The sequence below is a fragment of the Typopeltis vanoorti genome, chromosome 16 (genome assembly GCF_054136105.1).
Source record: "Typopeltis vanoorti isolate ZY-2024b chromosome 16, IOZ_Tvanoo_1.0, whole genome shotgun sequence".
Taxonomy (NCBI): Eukaryota; Metazoa; Arthropoda; class Arachnida; order Uropygi; family Thelyphonidae; genus Typopeltis; species Typopeltis vanoorti.
The window spans coordinates 15,623,484-15,646,358 of NC_143564.1; the positions used below are offsets into that span (position 1 = coordinate 15,623,484).

Genomic DNA, 22,875 nt, shown 5'->3' on the forward strand with positions numbered 1-22,875 from the left:
ATATATATTTTAATCATTGTCAACAGTTTGCAAAACATATTAGATTTTTGCCACTAGAACAAGCAGTACATTCAATAAAAAACTACAACACACTATTTATCAATATCGATGTAATAAGACTATCAAAATGACAAATAAATACTAAAATGTTTATATTTATGTTACTTTGTGTTTATTATTATTATTTTACACCTCCAGGGAGTCCAAGACTTATCGAGGGAGGGCACCTACTCAACAACTTTCCTTCTCCTCCACCAGTGATCCACCGCCACCACTAGTATTTTCAGACGATCACAAACATCCATGCCCACGGTGGGATTCGAACCTGCAGCCTTTTGGCTGGAGAGTAGATATACTAACCACTCGGCCAACCAGCTCTGCATTTATTATTATTATTTGACACCTCCAGGAAGTCCAAAGACTCATCGAGGGAGAGCACCTGATCTACAACTCCGTCTCCACCATTCAATTCAAACTGACCCATTCACTGATTTTGTTAAAGTATTTGATTCATCAACATTAGCAATTTCAGAAGACCAAAAAAAAAAAAAAATCAAGAACTTAAAAAAAAAATAATATTTTGATATACTAAGTCAAACATAAAGACAATATAATTTTTTTGATAACAGCTTCACACATAAGAGAAAAAGTAAATATAATTTATTACTCCTATATATATTGCTCAATATGTCATGAGCTTCTTTCAGGTAAAAGGTTGAAGAAGTAGTAACAGTTAAATTCTGAATAGAAGAATAAGTCATAGAGCATGTGTATAATATGTCTCAGTCAGAGTTGTACAGAAGGAAATATTAATTTTTTTTTTTTTTTTAAATACAAACCATTAACAGCAATCACTTCCCAAAACTACACAGGCATACAGTCTGTCTGATTAAGATTAGGATTGTGGCATAGGGCTTCACATGATTCAAAAAACAGACAATTTTTAACCTACTGTAGTGTAGCATCCTGGTACAGTTCCAGTGAACTCTATGTATAGTGTTAATGGCATGAGAAGTAAGGCTTGAACCTTCAGATTCCAAAAACACATATAATCTTGATATTCTTGAATTCTAATAGTATCAGAATGGCCAATTGGTCCAAAGTAGCAAAGATGACAAGAACAGGGTATCTGATAAACACTAGGCAAGGATAGAAGTGATGATGTATCTGTGATAGGTGGTAAGCAAGATGACAACTTCTGGGCTGGTTTAAAGTTGGTATTACTAAATCACTTAAGGAACTGACAATGTAGATAAGAATATAAATTAAAGTACACTTTAATAAATATTTCCAATATTTCAGCAATGTCACGTTGCCATCTTCAAAAGGAACTTATAAAAAAAGGCACATGCACGTAGGCACTACAACACAGTAACTGAGAATGAAGTGATGAAGCTATTGTTCTCCTAAAAGTCCTGATGGTGCCTCCTAGAGGGTTAAGTAGGTGTTCTTGGCCATTGGGCTGAAGGTCTGCTGATGTAAGCTTCCCAAATTTGGGACAGTCTCATACAACCAAATTTGTTGAGGTTTGGAGAGTTTCTTAGGGCTGAGGCCTATTCCATAAATAGTCTTTTGAATTTGTATTTGCTATGGTGTATTACTGTAGCTTTCTTCCACCGTATTCTGTGGCGTGTATCCAGAGCATGGTCTGCAAGATCAGAGTGGCTGTACTTGTGAAAACGAATGTAGTCCTTGTGTTCCGAAATTCTGATATTCGCTGTCCTGCCTGTTTGGCCAAAGTAAGACAGTTTACAGCTGCAAGGGACCTGGTATACACCAGGTAGGTCTAGGGGAAGTGGTCGGTCTTGAGTGGAGCGGATAAGGGATGCCAATTTTCTGTATGGTCTGTATTTAAAAATTTTGGTAATTTCTTCCGAGGTGCCTCGGATGTAGGAAATGGTGATGGATTTAGAGTAATCCTTACTGTGTGTGGGGGGAGGGGGAGGGGGAGTTGTGGTTTGTAGGTTTCAATATTTTTTGGATTTTTTTTTTTTGGGGGGGGGGGGGGTGGCCACTGGCTGAGAAAGTGTTGAGGATGTGATTTAGTTCAGAGTTTAGGGCCTTGTCGTTAGAACAGATTAGTTTGACCCTGTTGTATAGTGTTTTCACCACTCCATATTGTTGTGAGGGGGGGGGGAGATTGTTGGTGAATGTACCTGCATGTATGGATGGGTTTCCTATAAACTGAGAAAACGAAGGTTCCATCAGGCTGGCGGGTGACTAGTGTGTCTAGGAAAGGGAGGCTGTTGTTTTCCTCTTTTTCCAGAGTGAAATTGATTCTGGGGTGTTGGTTGTTTAAGTGTGTTAAGAAGGACAGGAGTGTATCAGAGCCATGTGGCCAAATAGCGAACACATCATCAACATAGTGAAGCCATATGGTTGGTTTTTGTGGGGCAGAGGCTAAGGCTTTTTCTTCAAAGGTCTCCATAAAGAAATTGGCCAAGGGTGGGGAGAGTGGTGAACCCATGGCCGTCCACTCTATTTGTTTGTAGAATTTTCCCTGCCAAATGAAACAGCCTGAGTTCATTGTGAACTGAAATAGGGCTGTGATAGCGGGAGAAAATTTAGCTTGGATTAGTTCTAAAGTTTTCTTGAGTGGGACATTTGTAAGGAGGAGACATCAAAGCTGACCATTATGTCAGTATGTTGGAGTGTAAGATTTCCTATGCTGGCTTTGAAGTGAGCTGAGTTTTTTATGTGTGATGGTGTGTTGCCAGTATAGTGTGCGAGCGCTTTGACCAAATGTTTAGCTAATTTGTATGTGGGGGAAATCAATGCCATTCACTATGGGACGTAATGGCACATTTTCTTTATGTATTTTTGGGAGTCCATAAATATTGGGGGAGGGGGGATATAGAGTTAAACAGCTTTAATCTGTTGGTAACTTCTAACAGGCCAAGAAGTGACTTTCTTAAGAAGCCAGTGAAGTTTTCTGATTTGTGAGTTGGCGGGATTGTATTCGATAGGAAGGTAAGTAGCCCGATCTAATAGAAGAGCATTAAGCTTACCTGTGTAGTCCTTTTGGTTAAGTACTACAGATGCATTTCCCTTATCCGCTTTGGTGATTACTATTTTTTTATTATTCCTCATTTCCTGCAGAGCTTTATATTCCTTGTTGGATATGTTGGTTTTTGGTGGTCTTGCTTTGGAGAGGACACAGCTACATCCAGTCTTACACTGTTGGCGATTTGATTTGGAAGGTGGCGGATTCCGCGTTCAATCTGGATTATAATATCCTCACTAGGTATTTTTCTGGGAGCAATGGCAAAGTTGTGGCCACATAAAAGTGCTTTGAGTGCTTCAGGGTGACTGAAGAAAGGTTGATTATGGTGTTGGTAGGAAGTTTTGGATTGACGGTAGAGTTCTTTAATTTTTCGAATTTTTTCATCTGTCGACCTCGTATGTTTTCAAATTCTTTGTCTGCTGTGGTACACAAGATGTCATGTAAAATTGACCAAAGCTCATGATTTAAAGTGCACAAAAGCTCTTCTTCAAAAGCATGAATAGCTTTGTTAATGTCTGCTAAGAGAAACCGCATGGCGGCAATTTGTTCCTGAAGCAAAGCGTAGCTGGAATGGTTATAGATAAAGAGAGCTTTTTTGTGAAACAAAACGGGTTCTTGAATTTTACACAATTTGGGATCACCTGATTATCCTGGCAGCATTTTAGGAAAGTTAGACGATTTAATTGTCTAGACAACTTCAACTTCATTTTACCATATTGGTGGGCCTCCCGTGCGATGGCATCTCCGTGAATGATGGTAATTCTCGTAGACAGGCTTATACATCAGCTATGCATTACTAAATCACTTAAGGAATTGACAATGTAGATAAAAATATGTAAATTAAATTACACTTTAATAAATATTTCCGATATTTTGGCAACGTCACGTTGCCATCTTCAAAAGGAACTTACAAAGAAGGGCAATTGCACGTAGGCACTACAACACAGTAACTGAGAATGAAGTGATGAAGCTATTGTTCTCCTAAAAGTCCTGATGGTTGGTCCTAAAGTTGGTATACAAATTATATCTGCAGAGAGTCCTTGCTATGTATTCAGATGTTCCTTTAAGCTAGAGGATGCTGTTCCATTTAACATAGATTACAATCTGGAAGAATGGTGATAATTATCAAATAATTTCTGTATCATGGTCTCGCTGTATCTCCATTGAGTAATAAAGTAAGTTTGATTTTCTTTAATTCTTCTAATAAAAGTAACTCAAGAAAAAAAAAAAAAATTGTGTGTGCCTGTTTTTCATGCCATCAACAGTAAACAGAATTCACTGTAACAAGATACTACACAACAGTAGATTCACAGAGAATGTCTAAAAGGCAGTGTTCTTTTAGACAACGCAGCAAAAGAACTTCAAGAAATGATCAATGAACTGAATGCAGAAATTAAAAAACAAAGAATTAAATAAATATAAACAAAGAAAAAACATTCATCAACATCAAGGATTTAGGCCTAGCATGGCCTGTTCTGGCCTTAGAAGTCATCGTAGAATCGTTCAAGAGGACGTCCTGGTTTTCTTTTTCCTAATCTGTTTTTATTCTTTGAACGTGTTCCACCCATTTATGCTTATATTGGGGGACAAAGTTGTTCGCGTCCATAGTGATCTTAAAGCTATATGTGTCCCTGGGTGGTGCTAAATGAGCAACAGCGATAGACAGCCAGTCCATCATAAGGATCTCCTGGCCAATTTCACGATGTCTACTAAATTTATTGAATATAGTGACTTGCAGAAATCGGAATTTATAAACATTGGCCCTACACTACGTATATTTGTCAATTAAATTTTTTAGCTATGTGGCCAGTAGGAGGAGAAATGACTGTGGAAGAATGATATTGTGGGATAAAAATGGGAATAGAGTGACTGATGCAGAGGACATAGTGAAATTGTTCAATGAACACTTTATTGGAGTATTTCATCCTAGAGGAGACAGTTTTAATGCTAGAGGGATAGGGCTGCTTCAAGGTTTAGAGGTTCAGGAGGAGAGTGTGTTTCAGATACTGAGTACTCTGGATGTCAGTAAAGCTTTGGGACTGGATGGTATTTCACCACGAGTTTTGAGAGAATGTGCTAGGGAACTGACAATGCCTTTAACCTGGCTTTTCAATGAAAGTCTTGCTTTGGCAAAGGTGCCCAGGGAATGGAAGGAAGGTAAGATAGTGCCATTGCATAAGGGTGGTAACAGACTGGAAGTGTCTAATTATAGGCCAGTCTGTGTGTCATCAGTAGTTGTTAAGATCTTGGAGAAAGTAGTGAGGGACCATATACAGCATTGGGCAGATGAGGGTAATGTTATCTGTGAGAGTCAACATGGATTTGTGAAAGGGTGCTCTTGTTTTAGCAATATGCTAGCCTTTTATAATAAAGTTACAAGAACATTAGATGAGGGAAAGGCATATACTGCAATTTTCTTAGACTTAGCGAAGGCTTTTGACAGGGTACCACATGATAAGCTGATATTTAACTTGCAGCTCATGGGTCTGGATGTCAGATTGGTCAACTGGATTCAGGATTGGCTGTCTGATAGGTATCAGAGTTGTGTATGGTGGAGCAGTTTCCAGGAGGCAGAGAGTTACAAGTGGGGTTCCACAGGGCTCAGTACTAGGACCTATATTGTTTAACCTTTATATCAATGACATTCCAGTGGATTGCAAGGGTATAGTTGTTTATGGATGATGTGAAGCTGGGAAGGATTATTAGTAATAGTGCAGATGTGGTAGCCCTTCAAGAGGATTTGAATAAGCTACACAGATGGGCATATGAATGGGGGTTGTCGGTTTAATGCAGCACAATGGAAGGTCTTGAGGTTTGAAACACATCAATGGGACGCTGCATACTCTATCCACCAAACTCTGCAGTCCACATTCTCTCAGCCGATCCTCATAACTATCCTTGTACAGTCCTGAAACCATCTTTGTATCCTTTCCACAGTTAATTTATCCCCTTCAAATCCTGGAGACCAAATCTGAGAACAATAGTCCAAGTGTGGTCTGATCAGAGACTTATACAACGGAATGATAACCCTCTTATCTCTGCAGGTCGGTGTCTTTCTAATTACTGCAGCAATCCTCTGTTACCTTCACCACCTTTGCAACATGTCCCCTAAATTTCTGGTTTCTATCAATCATCAACCCCGGAGAGGTGATATGATTGAGACTTTTAAACGGTTGAGAGGTGGTTACAGGGTTGACACTGGGGAGTTCTTTGGCTTGGTTGAACAGCGGGAAGGAGTGATGACAAGAGGCCATCCCTAGAAGTTACGAAAGGAAACCGTGAGCAAGAGGGTAAGGAGTGGTTTCTTTGCGTGTAGGTGGTTGAACCGTGGAATGCATTGCCTGATGGAGTGGTGGGAGCGAAAATGGTCAATGAGTTTAAAGAGTGGTATGATAGACTTTGTGTTTCTTAGGAAGGACCTCCCATGATGAGTCTTTTGACTCCATGGAGGCCTGAATAAAAATAATAATAATAAATATTGAATCTATTAGCAAAGCCAAATGCGATTATTTATCGAAATTATTGTTAACCAACAATCAATGTTGATGTGATTGCTGTCCAGGAAACGCATGCTGCTGATCCTGAACAACTCCTTAAAAGAGGTCACATTCCAAGTTACACTGCTATTGGTGCAACTTATCATGAAGTATATGGAATAGCAACGTATGTGCGAAATCGTCTTAAAGAAGTTTTTCTTCTATCTCAAAATATTGTAGTAAACATACATACAGTAGTGATAAATGTTCAAGATATTACAATTACAAATATTTATAAGCTACCTGGATCACCTTGGACGGAAAAAATTATTCTTATTGCTGAACATCCTGCAATTTATATTGGGGACTTTAATAGTCACCATGAACAGTGGAATTATGCTCAAAACAACGAATGTGGCGAAAAACTTGTCGATTGGATGGAACTAAATAATCTTCATTTAGTCTTTGATGCCAAAAACAAAGGCACTTTTAGATCTGCAACCTGGAAAAGAGATTATAACCCTGAATTGTCTTGTGAGCAAAAATAATTCAGGTCACCCTATGCAAAATCTGAGAAGGGTCTTAACTGACTTTCCTCATAGTCAACATAGACCAGTATTAATTGACATTTCCATTCCATTTGTAAGATCAAAGCCTATCCCACGCTGGAATTTTAAAAAGGCTGACTCGAATAAATATGCAAATGAACTTGACAAATGTATTCACTGGATATCTCCAATAAGTAGTCATTTTCATCGATTTATAAGTGTAGTCCTGCTTGCTGCCAAGAAAAGTATTCCTAGAGGTATCAGACATAACTATATACATGGTTGGAGTGAAGAATGTGAATTACTTTATAACGAATATCAGATAAACAATGACCCAAAAACAACAGACGAACTCCTAGAAAACTTGGATATATCCCGAAGGAAAAAATGGGTAAATACAGTTGAAGGTATAGACTTTACTCATTCCAGCTGTAAAGCTTGGAGCCTTCTTAGGAAACTAGGTGGTAGTGCTCCTTTGATTAAAGAACAACCAAGAATCACCCCAGATCAACTAGCTATACATATTGTTAATATATCACATATCCCAATCAATAAAAAGCATACAAGATATATGAAGAGAAAATTAAAAGAATTTAGCAAGTCTTCACCTATAACTTCAAATTTTGCACACCCTTTTACGCAACAAGAAGTTGAAGCAGCCTTAAAGGAATTAAAGCCTGGTAAGGCTCCTGGTTTTGATAACATTCATCCAGAATTTTTGATTAATCTGGGAAGAAATGCAAGATTATGGTTAACAAAGTTCTATACTGACATTCTTACTACTGGTAAACTTCCCACTATTTTTAAAAAAGCAAAAGTACTTTCAATTTTAAAGCCTGGTAAGCCTAATCATAAACCGGAAAGTTACCGACCTATTACTCTCCTCAGTTGTTGTTATAAACTCTTTGAAAGACTTATTTATAATAGAATAAGCTCTACAATTTTTAAAAATGTCCCAATAGAACAAGGCTGGCTTCAGACCAAAGCGTGGGTGTTGTGACCAAGTTCTCTCTTTGGTAACTCACATAGAAGCTGGTTTTCAAAAAGTTTAAAAACATCAGCAGTATTTATTGATTTTTCAACAGCTTTCGACACCGTTTGGAGACAAGGCCTTCTATATAAATTATATAAAATTATCCCATGTAAAACAATAGTCCATATTATTAACAATATGCTACGAGATAGAAGATTTATAGTGACTATAGGTAATAAAACTAGCAGTGAAAGGAAGTTAAATAATGGACTGCCACAGGAATCTGTTTTATCTCCGTTATTATTCAATCTGTATATATCTGATTTTCCCATCACTACGTCAGGGAAATTTTATGCCGACGATATAGCAATAACTACACAACATAAATCGTACAGAAGAAATTCTGAAAGATGACTTAACTATTCTGGATGAATATTTTAAAAGATGGAGACTCTGTTTAAATTGGAGCAAAATGGTAATATCTTGTTTTCATCTAAATAATAACTTGACAAATGTGAAACTAAAAATTGAATTCAACAACACTACATATCTATATAATACATTCTCCAAGTACTTGGGAGTCACACTTGACCGTTCTCTCACTTTCTGGCAACATCCTTGTCCTTAGTTTATATCTACATATAAACTAAGGACACGTAATAATATCCTACAGAGACGCTGTGGCACTAGCTGGGGTTCTAGAGCCTCTACTCTTTGGACAACAGCCCTTGCTTTGGTATTCTCAAGTGCTGATTATTGTGCTCCTGTGTGGCTAAATAGCCCTCACACAAGGATTATCAATTCTCAATTGAACAATACCTTAAGATTAATTACAGGCTCTATTAGATCGACCCCAACATATTGGTTACCTCTTTTAGCAGGCATTATTCCTACAGAACTACGTAGATTGAATTCTTTAGTCAGTGAATTCCAAAAAATTGCTGGTAACCCGAACCTACCTATTCATCACGATCTCCCAACTCTTAACGTCAATTGAAATCTTGCCATCCATCGCTACAAGCAGCAGAAGAACTAGTGCTAAATAATTTTAATCCTTTATCAAAGTGGGAAGAAACATGGAAGGAAAATACGAAAGAACATTTGCATAACATCTTTAAAGGTGATCAAATCATCACAGGATCAGATCTACCTCGCAAAACATGGACGGTACTAAATAGAATTCGGACAAATCATGGCCTATGTGGAGATACTCTCTATAAATGGAACAGACAAACATCTCCAGAATGTGACTATGGTGCTCCACGACAGACTAATATTGTAACAGAATGCGTCTTCCGTGCTTATCAGAATGACTGGAATGACTTTTTTACAAGCGGTTCCAGAAGCTGTGACCTGGATTATGAACTTAGATCTGAATTTATAATGATATATATGTTTTTTTAACTTATTATAACATATTAAGACTTTTACTTTTAACTCTTATTTTAATTTTCCAACTTCTAGGATTAGATCTGTATTTTCCTTCAAAGTTTTAACTTAAAATATTTTAAATTCTTCAATTCTGATAATATATAATGACATCATGATTCTCTTTTTTTAACATCATGTTTTGCCATGAGCTATGTATCTATGTATGTACGTTTATATTTTTTAATTTTTTCTATTACTGGTTCTTGGTTTAATTCTTTCATAATTTCTTCGTTTCTTTTGTGATTAAATAGGGTATACTTTGCAGTTTTTTTCATAAACTTAATTTCTGCTGTTATTAATCTTTGTCTTTTTGTTTTATTGTCCAGATTTTGCTTCCATACATTAAGACTAGTAGGGCTAATGAATTGTATACTTTTAGTCTGGTTTGTTTTTGAACTAGGTTCGGTTTAAATATAGAGTTAATTACACCTGTTATTTTTAAATATTTTGCAATTTTTACATTTATATCTTTTTTCATTTTCATATGCGATCATACATCCTAGGTAGTTAAATGAATTCACCTGTTCTAAGTCTTGTTATCTATTACTATTTTAATTCTTGCTGGATCTTGTCCTTTAAAGGCTATAGTTTTTTATTTTTCTGTTGATATTATCATACCATAATCTTTGGCTATCTCGTATTGATCTAAAATAGCTTTCTGTAAGATATCTTCAGAATTTGTAATTATTTGGTCGTCAGCAAAAAGGAGTGTATTTAAGTTCACTGTAGGAGAAAGTTTAATTCCTTGATGTAAATTTTTATTCCATTTTATTATTATTTCATTTAAGTAAATATTAAAAAGAGTTGCTGAGAGGGGACATCCCTGTTGAAACCCTTGGTTTATTTCTCTTGTATATGATAGCTCATGATTTAATCTTTGTATTTGATTATTTTCATATATACTTTGATAGCTTTTAGGATATTATTTGGTATTCGTCTTTCTTTTAATATATTAAATAATATGTTTCTTTTAACTTTGTCAAATGCTTTTTCAAAGTCAATAAATGCAATATGTAGAAGGTATTTTACCTTGGGTATAATAAATGTTAAAAATACCAAGCAATTTTAAACCTGGTTTTACTCCATTTCCCAAGTAAGCAAACAGACAAACAAGTCAAGTTTGCGCCTGCAAGTGATGCAAGTCTAGCTGATCCTACAGGTAGTGCAAGACCAAGGCAACTCGTGGTAAAGGTGGTATAAGCTCTGATCACTAATCTTAATATTTACCCTTAATGCCAAAACACATCTCCAAGAAGGGGATGCATGATGTTTTGTATTAAAGGCACATCATGCATCACCCCTTGCCTTTAATACAAAACATCATGCACCCCCTTCTAGGGGATGTGTTTTGGCATTAAGAGTAAATATTAAGATTAGTGATCAGAGCTTATGCCACCTTTACCATGAGTTGCCTTGGTCTTGCACTACCTGTAGGATCAGCTAGACTTGCATCACTTGCAGGTGCAAAGTTGACTTGTTTGTCTGTTTGCTTACTTGGGAAATGGAGTAAAACCAGGTTTAAAATTGCTTGGTATTTTTAAAATGCAATATGTGTTTCTAAATTGTATTCTCTTCTTTTCTCTATTAATTTTAGGCAAAAGGCCAGGTCTATACATTATCTTCCTTTTCTAAATCCATTCTGTACTTCTAAAATAAAGTTTTCATAATATTTCATTAGGTTGCTATTTAAGATTCTGCTATATATTTTGTAACAGGAATTTAGTACACTGATACCTCTATAGTTTTCAGGGTCATCTCTATTACTTTTTTTAAAGATAGGAATCACAATTGCTTTTTTCCATTCTATTGGGAGGATACCAGTTGAATAAATTTTATTTAAAAATAAGTCTTTCTTTGAATCTTGTTCCTGCGTATTTATATAGTTCTGAACCTAGCTAAGTGGTAAGCAAGATGACAACTTCTGGGCTGGTTTAAAGTTAGTTGGTATACAAATTATATCTGCAGAATAAGAGCCATAGCTAAAAGAGAAGTCAGAAAAAGACTTCTCTTGCAGATACCAAAGAAAACATAAAATTAAACACCGAATTGAAATTAGAAGAATTTCTAAATTACTACACAGAATTTTGGACAGACAAATATTTAAAAAAAAAACAACTGGCAAACAATTAACGAAAATGAAAAGGAAATAATTAAAGAAGAATTAGAAATCAGAAAGACACAAGAAACAGAAAATCACCTGGAGAAGATAAGCTAGGTTCAAAAAAAAAAAAAAAAAAAAACCATTACAGTTGGAAAATCAGAACACCAACATTTGAGCTCTAACCCAAGTGCCATACTTGGGTTAGAGCTCGAACCATGATGAGACACACTGAAACATTGTCCTAACTACTACTACATGGAGACAATATTTCAACATAGCTGTAAACTGTCCATGAGTTATGTGCAGAATCTACACAAATGGCTATTAGTAATGTTGTGTGTGTGTGGGGGGGGTATGGTATTCTGATGTTCATTAAAACACTTTTTGCCCTTCCCTATGAAGAAATTCAAATATATACAACAGTATAATCAAATACAGATAAGTGTCACCCAAGCAAACACTGAACGCTCTGATAGAAAATCCTTCTATCTTCGATTCGGAAGACAAGTGGAATTATCAATGAGTGAAGCAATCGAGATAAAAAGTCCAGTCATCGAAAAACTTAACTGTACATATCCGCAAATACAGACTTATCCAAGCTTTACAGACTTAATGATGCCATTCGGAACCAGAATAAACCAATTTATAGCATACATTAGCTTTTTAACTAATCTTTAGTTATAGTTCGTAACTCATGATGTAATTAATGTTTTCAGAAGATTAAAATACAAACGACATGAATAAAAGTAAAGTGTTACCTGTAACGTAGTATCATGCTTTTCATTAAACCTGTTTTCAACGTAACGAAGTACAAGTGACGTTTTTCCCACACATCCTTCACCAAGTAGTACAACTTTAAAAGAATAATTACGTCCACTTACAGCCATTGCGTGCAATTAGATTAGAAAATTCAAGGTGGAGAAAGTAATTCGTGTACACTTTTAAACTTTGTAACTTTCACAGACTAGAAACAGCATGACTACAATTATTAAATATCTAATTAAAAATACAATCTAATTATACATCCTACCCTTTAACCACAAATCGTGAACATCACTAGATACTCCCTTGCGTAAATCCCAATAAAATTTTAAAACATGATAGGTGGCGTTTTTTTATACGAAAAATTTTATTAAATAGATATTTTGAAAACCACAGGGACGAAATGACATTACGCTTTGATCATTTTAAGTAAAAATGTTTAATTTAATACTGAGAATTTATTTAATGAAACTTAATAAAATAATAAATCTAAAACTACGCAAATGCTATATTCCTAGAGTTTCACTTAATGTGAATAATATTTCGCGATTTAGCGTTGGAAAAAATGTTTACCAAGCGTACCGACTAATAATCGGCAAAAGTATGATAGAAAAAATAAGGGTATGATAGAGAGTGTAAACAAAATGAAAGAGCGTGTGTAGTATGGAGATTCCTTAGTAAGAGGTATGTTAGTTGAGAGTTTAACAAAATCGCACCAACCCGATGCGAACGTTAAGAATGTAAGCAACTCAATTAGAATGCAAAAGCAGCGGGTGAAGAATTGATAGTGGTAGCTGGTACAAATGATTTGAAAGGAAACAAAAAGGCTATGAGTGAGGATGTGAAGAAATTGGTTGAGGTAGAAAAAGAGAAGAGTGAGAAAGTTAGGATGGTGCCACAATATGCTAATGACTTTATGAGTGAATTATGTTTGATGAGTGGTGTGGAATTTGTGGAATGAGATCGATGGGCAAAAGGATTTATATAAAATGGATGGTTTACATTTGAATGGATTTGATGTACGGATATTTGAAAAGGTGTTGTTGAATGTAGTGGAAGTGAATGTGCAGAATCAGGAAAACTAGAGATATTAAGGGAGGGGGAGTAGATATGCAGATTTTAGGGAGACAGTTGAGTTTGTGAATGTGTGTAATATGCCCAAGCGAGTAGGAAAGACCACAAATCAGAATGGAATAGTTAGTATAATGCATCAAAATAGGAACGGGACAAATCAGCTTCTGCAATTCATGTATACAAATGACAGAAGTATTAGGAACAAGAAGGAAGAATTTTCAGACCATAGGTTATTAGCATTAATGACCATAGGTTATTAGCATTAATGAAACATGGCTAACAGAAGATGACACAGCCAGTGGGATTGAATATGAGGGGTATGGTGTGTTCAGGAGTGACAGGGAGAATAAAATGGGGGGGGAGGAGTGTTATTGATTATAGCTGATGAGCTGCAGCCAAGGAGAATAGAAGTGGAACTGCAGGATAGAGAAAAGAGTATATTTGAGGCTATTTGGTGTGAGATTGAAATTAGCAGAACAATATATACAGTTGGGTGCTGCTATAGACCAGGTGACGGAATAGATGGTGGAGGGTATGCATAAGCAAATAGAAGAAATGAGTGGAAGGAGGGTAATTATTATGGAAGATTTCAATTATGGTAACATTGATTGGAAGGAGGAGAGGACACATGGGAGGAAGGAATTGGATTTTGTGCGGTTATTAAGGGAAAACTATCTGCGACAGCATGTAATGGAAAATAGTAGGGGTTAGAGAGTACTTGACCTAGTACATTGAGAATTTGACTGTAACAAATTTGACCACTTTGCCACCAATTGGTGAGAGTGATCACAGGGTCTTGCCATGGGAGGTGGCTAAAGGTTTGGAATTTACAATTAAGACAGGGTACAGTGGAATTATTGGGCTGGTAAGTATGACAAGCTTAGGAGATTGATTGGTTCAGTGCCATGGTAAGTACAACTGCAAGGGCTAGAAGAAGTTGATAGTACGTGGGAGGCGGTTAAGAAGTGTGTGCATAAAGCAATGGCTGACTGTATACCTAGAGTCCGAATACTAAATCAAGTAGAGGTTAAATGGATGAATAACACCATTAAGCTTGAGCTGCAAAAAAAGAAACAACTATGGAGGGAATTTAAGGAAAAAGGTGACCGGCAGGCACATGAACGGTATAAAGCGCACGCCAGAAGGGTAACGAGTGTAGTAAGAAAAGCAAAAAAGGATTACGAAAGAACATTGGCCATGCAGGCTAAAGAGAATCCTAAACAGTTTTTTCGATATGTTGCAAGTAAAAGAAAAAATGTATATGGCAGAACGATTTTAAAGAATGCCGATGGTAGGGAGGTAAACGAATCAGTTGATATAGTTGAATTACTGAGCGAGCCCTTTGGAAGAATATATCTTCCAGATGGTGACATTGCAGAGATGAATGAACCAATAGATTACACTGGAATTGTGGTGAATGAAGTGGTGGTGAGTATATTGTAAAACCTCAATGTTAATACATTTGTGGGATTGGATGGTATACCAGCTTGTGTCGTACGTGAAGCGGCTAAAGAATTGTCAGTACCCTTGACCATTTTGTTTAATTTGAGTGTCGGATCTGGGTTAGTCCCAAGGGGGTGGAAAGAGGGGAAAATAGTTCCACTGCATAAAGGTGGTTCCAAGACTGCTGTTGTGAATTTCCGACCGATTAGCATATCAGGAATCATGGTCAAGGTCTTAGAGAAATTAGTCAAGAGAAGAATACAGGATTGGATAGATCAAAATGGGATACTGTATCGGGGACAGCATGGTTTTGTGAAGGGTAGATCATGCCTCAGTAACTTGCTCACGTATTATGACACAGTGACGGCTCTGAACTGGATAAGGGTAATGGGTTTACAGTGATTCTACTGGACCTTGCTAAGGCCTTTGATAGGATACCACATGGAATTCTAATCACTAAATTGCAGCATATGGGGATGGACATAGGGTTGGTGAGATGGATAGGAGGGTGGTTGAGGGAGAGATACCAGAGAGTGGTTTATTCAGGAGTGGAGTCCAAAGATCGCTTGTGTCTAGTGGTGTACCGCAGGGTTCTGTTCTTGGAAAACTACTTTTCAATTTGTTCCTTAACGATAGAGGAAAGGATCTCAGAGTAAGTGTTCACTTGTTTGCGGATGATGCAAAGTTAGTTAGAGCAATTGTGACTGCATAGGATGTAAAAATTTTGCAGGATGATTTGGAGAGTTTGGATTACTGTGCTAGTGAAAATGGATTTCAATTTAATGTGGCAAAGTGTAAGGTTATGCATTTCGGAGTGAAAAGATTAGCAGCACTATATCGCATTGGTGGAACCATATCCCAGGAGATTGATGTGGCCAGGGATTTAAGAGTGTTGGTTGATAGGGAGTTGTTTAGGGGACACATTGCAAAAGTGGCTAAATCAACTCATCAAATCACTTGGTTGCTGAAAAATACTTTAACAAGCAGAGACACACAAATTATTGTGCCTCTATATCGAGCCTTGATAAGACCCCGTCTAGACTACTGTGACCAGATATGGACGCCAGGGTTTCTTCTTGATGGGGAGGAGGTGGAGTGGACCAGAGATGAATGACCAAGATGATAGGAAGTCTGTGGAATGAACCTCATGAGAACAGGTTAAACATTTGTGGGTTACAAAAATTGGTTGACAGCGGAAAAGGGGTGATATGATTCAGACATTCAAATTACTGAAGAGTTTCTATAAGATTAATCCAGAAGATATTTTTGAGAATAGGACTGGTGGTGGGAGGACTAGGGGCCATACATGGAAGCTGGGCAAGAGCGTGGTTGACAAGGGTGTTAGAGCTAGTTTTCTTACTTGGAGAATGAGTGGAATAAGTTGCCAGAGTCTGTTGTGGGTGCTATGACCGTGAATGAGTTCAGGGCTATGTATGATAGATACTCTGTGAATGTCGAATAGTTGTTCTTGACATGATATTAGGGCCTCCCTTGGTAAGTCTGTCGACTTCTTGGAGTTTCCCGAAATAATAATAATAATAATGACTATGACTATTTCGTGGTTGACTAGTTCTTCGTCTATTATTGTTTTCTGTCGTTTTTCTTCTGTGGGACATTGCATGGGTATTGTCTTGGTGTGCAGGTTTAGAGGGGTGAAGTAATGGTCTGCTACTTTGCACTTTATGACTGATGCAGTGTAACTGCATCAGTGGTGCTCGAACGTTTATATAGTCTAGACAAGAGGCAGTGATAGTATTTCCGAATATTTCTTCTCTAGTACATGATGCTATTGTTGGTATTAGATTATACATGGATAGTGTGTCTAGGTATTGTACAGTGCCGTTCTGGTTTTCATTTGCAATATTTATGTTTATGTCGCCAATTATCATTAGGTGTTCGGTTGAGCATATTTCTTGGCTTGAAAGCCAGCAATTGAGTTCGTGTAAGAATTTGATCATGTTTAGGTTTGGTGGCCTGTAAATAGCATTTAGTATTATGGAATGCTGTGTATTCGTGGTATTAATGATTTCGAGGCAGAGGATTTCAGCATGCTCAAACTGATAGGCCGTTTCTTTTGCTAATAATTTTTGTTTGATAAATATTAATATTCCACCACTCTTTTTGTTTGGCGGCATGATCTATGTTTTTGGAAGCCTGGAATTTGGAGAGCAGTCGCTTCGTCATTAGTTATGGATACTTCTGTAGGAATCTTTATATCAATAATATCAGTGTAATTCCTCTGATAAGCCTGTAATAATAACCAATGTTTTCGGATGTTTCTGATGTTAATATGCATGATTGATAGACCTCTCCCTTGTACTGTGTTTTATTCCCATGCATCAAGAGATTCGAAAGTACAATTACTGATGTATTCTGGTGTAATTTCATCTATCTGATGCTTCACATTCATTTTTGTTGTGTTGAGATCTTCTTATTGAACTAAGTTGGAGTCTTTTGTTTCACTCTGGCAACCTGTCTATATCTTCCGAGCTTTTTATTTGTATAGACTTTGAAATCTGTGACTTTCTCAAGAATATTTTGCCGTCTTTGATCCATAAAAATTGATACCTTTTTTCTGTTTTTTCTTTTCTTGCTTGGTACAGAAGATTCTGATTGAAAGGTGTTAAATACTCAGATAGAAAGATTGGCGTATTGTCTTGCGATGCATTTAAATCCTTGACTACTGGTTTTTTCAGTCTGCTGTCTTTTATGAGATTTTCTCTTGTAGCCTTCCTTGTCAGACCGATTTATGGTCTGAATATAATTATGCTGTTTGGGTATGTCAATTGTATGGCCTAACTTTAAAACTACGTCTCTGAGATTTTCTGTGGATCCGGTTTCTGGAAGACCGTTTATGACAAGGTCTTCTTTATGTTCTTATTGGTTTAAAACTTCGTAATGTAGTTTCAGGGAATTAAATTCTTGACGGAGTTCCGATGCGTCTTTTATCAATTTGTGCTGCCTCTCAGTTAATTGTTAATGCTGGTTTTAATGTCTTTTACCGTTTGTAAGACTTCTTCGACTTTTGAATTATTAAATTTAACAAACTCTTCATATTCGCTATTTTTTTTTTGTTATTTCTTTATTCTGTTTATCAAATAGTGGACAAGATCTACCAAGCTGGCTTTTATATTTTCTAAACCTTTTTCTAGTAATAAATTAACGGAGCTCAAATTATAAGACTCACCGGTGTTTTGTTGTCTGTTCAGTTCATCGTCCGGTTCTGCCTGCGGCATAGTCAGTTGCATCGTGGGTGGTGGCGTTTCTTTGTTCTCTCTACAGTTTAGGCACTTCCATTCTTCTCGTTTGGCATTGGATTTGCATTGCCAGGTTGTTTCTGTAAGTCGGGAACATGTAAAGTGAAGGTTCCTATGGCATTTCCTGCAGGTTATGTAACATCCGTCGGACGGCAATTCCTTCTGACACTTGTTGCACTTCATGACTCACATTTCTTCCTTTGGACAACTGCAAAGATGGCGACGTCCTTTTGTTCTATACTCGTTATCAACGGCGGTGTACGCTTCAATTTTTGGCACACTCAGATTTTGGATTCCATTTTGGACGTGGATGAGTCTTTCTGTTTGGTGCGATGACATGACAACTGCAAGTATGAATACATTCCAAAGGCCAACAGATCAAATAAGGTGTGTGTGAAGAAAATGGATGCAGAGGTGCAGCATATAATGAATTATATGTCAGGCTTCAGCGTGACAAGCAGAGTTACTTTATGCCACTTTTAAATTACAAACAGGAGTTAGAACCACATTAAAACTATAAAAACGGGACCAGCGATACAACCATGCAACCGTTCGTATGCCTACACAGTGCTCTCTCTCTAATAATCCTAATAATAATAATAATAATAATAATAATAATAATATGGACTATAAAAACATATCTTCTTCTCCCATAGTCCTAAATGAACCGTTGGGTCATTCATTTCTGGTAGGTGATACGCTTTGCTAGCCTCCTCCAGTCGTCTCGGTCTCTTGTTCTTGATGTCAGTTGAGAAAGGGAGGAATTTGTCCATTTTTTGATGTTATCAGTCCATTTTAATCGAGTTCGGCCCCTTACCCTTGGTCCTGGAGCGATTTCTTCTAGGGTTTGCTTTGGAATGCCATTAGCCCTCTCCACATGTCCGAACCATTTTATCTGTCTTCTTCTTCTTCTGATGACTGTGAGAATCTGTTCCCTTTTTCTCCCGTCTATTGAATCAATCCGTTTTTCGGACACTTTCATTGGTTTCGTGAGCGGTATAGGAAATTCTCAAAAGTCTTCTGTAAGTTTTGAATTCTATCCTCTTGTATGGTTGTGAGGCCTCGATTATATTGAGGGAAGATGAGAGGAGACGCCTGTCTTTCGAAATGAAAGACAGGAGTCTCCTCTCATCTTCCCTCAATATAATCGAGGCCTCATAACCATACAAGAGGATAGAATTCACCAAGGTGTCAATTAGTCTTAGTCTGGTTGTGATTGCTATTCTGTTATCTCTACACAATGGTTTTAACTTCTTTAGGGCTACAGTTGCCTTAGCAATTCGGTTTTTGAGCGACTATCTTGACTCAACGTCCTTCCTAGATAAGTGAACTTATTTACATTCTCAATTGGTTTATTGCCAATTTGTATCTTTAAGAGTTCAATGTCTGATTTTGAAGTTATCATTGTTTTTGTTTTGCACATGTTTATGTATAATCCATATTTTTTTAATGTTCCGAAAACAGACTGGTTATCTCTTGTATTTCTTCTTCTTCACTTTCTGCCAGAAGATCGATTTCGTCAACCAAACGTAAGTTATTTATTCTTAGTCAGCCAAGTACTATTCCAGTGTCATATTCATAACGAGCTTCATCTATGACATATTCCAGAAAACAATTAAAAAGAAGAGGGGACAAGATGCATCCCTGTCTTACCCCCCCTCCCTTCTGCCCGGAACGGTTCACTGCTGTAATTTTTAATTTCAACTGTCATATCAGATGAGGAATAAAGAGATTTAATAATCCTAATAATTCTGTTGTCAGTACCATAATTTTCTAAAATTTTCCATAATGCCTCGTGCCATATTGAGTTAAAAGATTTTTGAATGTCTAAGAAGTTGTTACAGATTATTTTATTATGTTCTATGTATTTTTTGCCTAGTATGTGTATTGTAAAAATAGGATCGATTGTACTTCTGGAAACCTGCTTGTTCATCTGACAGTCTGCTTTCTATTTTCTTTTCGATTCTTGACAATAGTATTTTTAACAGGATTTTGCTTGGATGACTAATAAGGCTTATTGTTCTATAGTTGCTACATTTATTGCTGTTTCCCTTTTTAGGGATAGGTAGAAGGACAGAAGGCCAAGTCTCTGTGTTCCATACGTCCTGGAATAAATTTAGCAAGGTGTCTATGATGATGTCACCTCCTTCGCGTATCATTTCCACTGTGACACCATCACTTCCCGGTGATTTTCCAATTTTTGAGGAGTTAACTGCTGCAATAACTTCTTTTCATATCGGGTAATCTCCTTCCTCCTAACCTCCTGGCAAAATTCCATCCAAAATATCATCGGTCAGTCGAGGGTCCTTTTGAAAACGCTTGGTTGCGTAGCATTAACATCTATCAATTATTTTCTGGTTATCCATGATAGGAGTTCCATCTTCATCTTTTATGCTCCAATTAATTGCGGTAAAAGGTTTGGTTAGCTTATTGATAATTTGAGAAGCACTTTTAGAATTATTTTTATTTAAGTCCTCTTCTATATTTTTGCATTCATCTAATATCCATAAGTTTCTAGCATGTTTGATTTCATTTTTAATAATCTTATTAATATTTTTATACTGTTCTCCATTATCACCACTATTAATATGAGATTTCAAATATCTTCTTTCATCGCATAGGTCCAAAATATTGTTGGTTATTCATGGTTTATTTATTTTCCTTTTTTATTCAAGGATATCTTTAGCTGTCTCAGTTATATTTTGTGAGAAGTATTTGGTTTTATCGATACGATTATGTTTCTTGAAGCTTGTGTCAAAAATTTGTTTTAATTTGTATTTATATAGTGTATTTATTTGGGGATTTTTTATTTTTTCTATATTATATCTTGACATTGTCAGCATCCAGGAATGCGTTAGCAGAGCTAATCTCAGGTGGTATGGTCACTTAAATAGAATGGGAGAGGAAAGATTAGCAAAACAAGTGTTCTCTGCCAGGTTGGCAGGAAAACGACCCAGAGGAAGACCAAGATATAGGTGGATTGATACGGTACCAAGTGCCTTTGAAGATAGAAATATAAGATCTGGTAATGTTGGTGTCTTGACAAGCAATAGACTGATTTGGAGGAAAATTGTAGATAGGAAGTTAGTAATGATGTAAATTTTTCATGTAGTACTGTCATATCCTGTACACCCCTTGAGGGTACATGGCAGGAATTTGATGATGATGATGATATTATATCTTTTATGAGTTGATTTTGCAGGTAATCTTTCCCTCATTTTCATATTCACAGTTGCGATGATCATATTGTGGTCGCTGCCAATGTCGGCTCCAGGAAATGATCTGGTTCTTGTGAGGTTGATGGAGTTTCTAAATCTTGTGTTTACAAGGATAAAGTCAATTTGGTTGTGTGTTTTACCATCAGGGGAAGTCCATGTCCATCTTCTGGAAGGTTTATGGGGAAATAGAGTATTAGTAATGGTAAGTTCATTTTGTGAGGCAAAATTGATCAATTCAAAACCTCTTTCGTTTGTCTCCCCATAGCCATATGGTCCGACAAATGGGAGATAATCCTTGCCGATGTCTGTTTTAATTTTGGCATTCCTATCACTCTGTATACAATCAAAAGGTCTTTTCTATTCACTCTGGTGATTGTTGCATGAAGTTGACCATAAAACTGCTCTACTTCGTAGTCCTCGTGATCTGTGGTTGGGGCATAGACGTGTATGATGGTGATATTGAGTGGTTTTCCTCTCAGGCGGACTAGAGCAATTCTGCTATTGATAGGGTTGAATTTCATGACAGAATTTCGTGATGATTTGTGTAATGAAAACTCGACACCTTCCTTTCCGCTGCAGTCACATCCAGAGTAAAAAAGCAAATGTCCTTCTCTGTTATTAGCTCTCCTGTTTTGGGCCATCGAATTTCACAAAGTCCCATAACTATCCATTTATATCTTTTTAGTTCGTGTTGTAGTAATTTGAGTTGACCTGATTGTAGTAGACTCCTAATATTCCGAGTTCCGGTCATTAAATGATTGCAGAGTCTGAATCTGGATCCAGTTTTTCCATTATTTTTGTCAGTGATAGTGGTATCACCAGTCGCTAACTTCGCATTGCTACGCCTGGAGCTGCTACCAAGTGGCAACGCGGACCTTGTTCAGCCGGGCGACGTACGAGCCAGCATGGTGTGCTGTGTTAAATCCTTTGCCACGAATGTCTAATGGGCAGTAAATTAAGACAGATAGTGCTAATCTCTTCTTCTGTCTTCGCCTGCTAGCATTTAGCTGGGCATAGTGGGATGGCTTTCACGCTTTGGGAGGCCCTACCAGGAGTAATGATACTCCCGACGTGCTACGCTCATCCTGCCCAGGGTCACCCCCCCCGCCACAGTGAGGCAGCATAGCAGGACTTGGGAAGTTATCTATAAAAACATATACAACTCGATTAATATCAACTTGGCAAATGCAAATTGTATCAAAAATTGATAACCTTGCGGACATTATTTATAAAGAGTATATAATTACAAGGAAGATGAGGACATTTCTTTCTGTTTGGTGCGATGACCTGACAACTGCAAGTATGAATACATTCCAAAGGCCAACAGATCAAATAAGGTGTGTGTGAAGAAAATGGATGCAGAGGTGCAGCATATAATTTGGAAGAGAGCCGCATTATGGAGGGTGCATAACATTAAGTTGTGGTCATGTTCAGTTGCATAAAAAGTATAAGAAGCAAGCAAGAGAGGAAACTCGCTTGAGAAGGTTAGCAACAGTGCATTTTGACTAGCAGTTAGATAATGAGGCCAAAAGAAATCCTATGGAGTTATTTCGATACGCGACAGTTGAAGAAAGAATTATTATGGAAG

The 22,875-nt window shown here is 37.1% G+C and overlaps 1 protein-coding gene across 1 annotated transcript in view; it reads right to left on the minus strand.

Annotated features, from left to right (window-relative positions):
- The window catches only part of Rab21 (RAS oncogene family member Rab21), a 69,150-nt gene extending 56,551 nt beyond the window's left edge, over positions 1-12,599 (minus strand). The window contains exon 1 of the mRNA XM_090406059.1: positions 12,292-12,599. Coding sequence (XP_090262185.1) covers positions 12,292-12,420 — 129 coding nt within the window. The 5' untranslated portion in view covers positions 12,421-12,599. The remainder of the gene's footprint in view (positions 1-12,291) is intronic.
- Positions 12,600-22,875: the final 10,276 nt, after the last annotated feature.